The sequence below is a fragment of the Cyprinodon variegatus genome, unplaced genomic scaffold, assembly GCF_000732505.1.
Source record: "Cyprinodon variegatus isolate N-32 unplaced genomic scaffold, C_variegatus-1.0 Scaffold953, whole genome shotgun sequence".
In the NCBI taxonomy this organism is placed as follows: domain Eukaryota; kingdom Metazoa; phylum Chordata; class Actinopteri; order Cyprinodontiformes; family Cyprinodontidae; genus Cyprinodon; species Cyprinodon variegatus.
This window is the reverse complement of record NW_015151406.1, coordinates 179,502-180,845: the sequence shown is the minus strand read 5'-3', so window position 1 is coordinate 180,845 and position 1,344 is coordinate 179,502. Positions and strand designations below refer to the sequence as shown.

Here is a 1,344-nt window from a genome sequence, read left to right as displayed (position 1 = left end):
GCCATCTCTTGGTCAGACCCTGTAATTTAATGAAAGGGTGGAGTCAGAGGGGTCACTCCAGAGGCTGGAAGTTGAAGGGATTTTGCTGGGAGTTGCAGGGAAGTGGGGTGCAATTCGGCTGGCATTTTTTTTTTTATTGGCTGCTACTGTAAACGTGTGTATAAACTATTCTTTTCTGGCTGTATTTGTCTCTAAAACGTTTGTATTTAACTAAAATATATGACTAATATGTAACTACTATGTATTTGATTGCAACAAAATTATTTAGTACAAAAAAATAAAAATCTTAAATTCGACATTTTAATTAACTAAACAGAACAACTAGCTGAAGCTGATCCTAACTAACGTGTCAGCTGCTCATCATTCTAACTTTAGCTTCTCTTCTTTCTTTTTCTCTGCAGTACTACATCCTCACCCTCATGTCCATGGCGGCTCAGATCTACAAGCACCCCAGCATTAAGAACTCTGTGAACATAGTGGTGGTGAAGATGCTGGTGGTGGAGGATGAGGAGATTGGACCCAAGATCTCCAGCAATGGAGGCGTGGCTCTAAGAAACTTCTGCTCCTGGCAGCAGATCTTCAACCCACCAAGCCAGAGGCATCCAGAGCACTATGACACGGCCATGCTGTTCACTAGAGAGGTGAGGGACGTGCAAAGCTTCCACTATGTCCGTTCAGTAATCAGCCTAAGATGTTTTAACCTGTAGATCATCACAACATCAGATTAACAGTCTTATCCGCACATTAGCTCACAATCTTCTCTTTTTTTTTTTAACAACCACTCCCAACCACCAGTAGAAAACACTCTCTGCTCATTTTAATGGGCACAACCAAACTGGTTTGTAGATCCGCTGCTACACGGCCGTTTATTAGAGGTACTTACCAAGAACACAAAATAACTACAACTACTGAGAGAAGAGACACTCGGATACAGATAAAAATGATCTTAGTGCAAATGGGAGCAAAACAGGCTGCTTTGCTTCTGTGTTCATAGATTTATTATTCTTTCATTTTTTTTTTCTCACATTAGAGATAAAAATGACTTTAAACTCATATTTAAATGTCATATCATTCTGGTTTAAACATTTATATAAATGTACTCTTTATCAGACAATATTGTCCCAAAATTTAGAACATTTCTATTTAAAAAAATCTGTGTTTTATTTTCTGTTATCTTCTGCAGGACAGTTAGTTCTACATCAGCCTGAACACCTAAATTCGGCCAATCATATATCATCTGTCAATCAAATTTTTTCTGTCATAGCATCTTGATTCATATGTCGCAGGCGCAGCTAATATACGCAACGGTTGAAATCAGAATCCTTTCCTTTCCCATTGAGTTGC

At 38.6% G+C, this 1,344-nt stretch overlaps 1 protein-coding gene across 1 annotated transcript in view; it reads left to right on the top strand.

The window, feature by feature from the left end:
• adamts8 (ADAM metallopeptidase with thrombospondin type 1 motif 8) overlaps positions 1 to 1,344 on the top strand; it is a 41,243-nt gene that overhangs the window by 9,258 nt on the left and 30,641 nt on the right. The window contains exon 2 of the mRNA XM_015398697.1: positions 402 to 641. Within this exon, the coding sequence (XP_015254183.1) occupies positions 402 to 641 (240 nt within the window). The remainder of the gene's footprint in view (positions 1 to 401; positions 642 to 1,344) is intronic.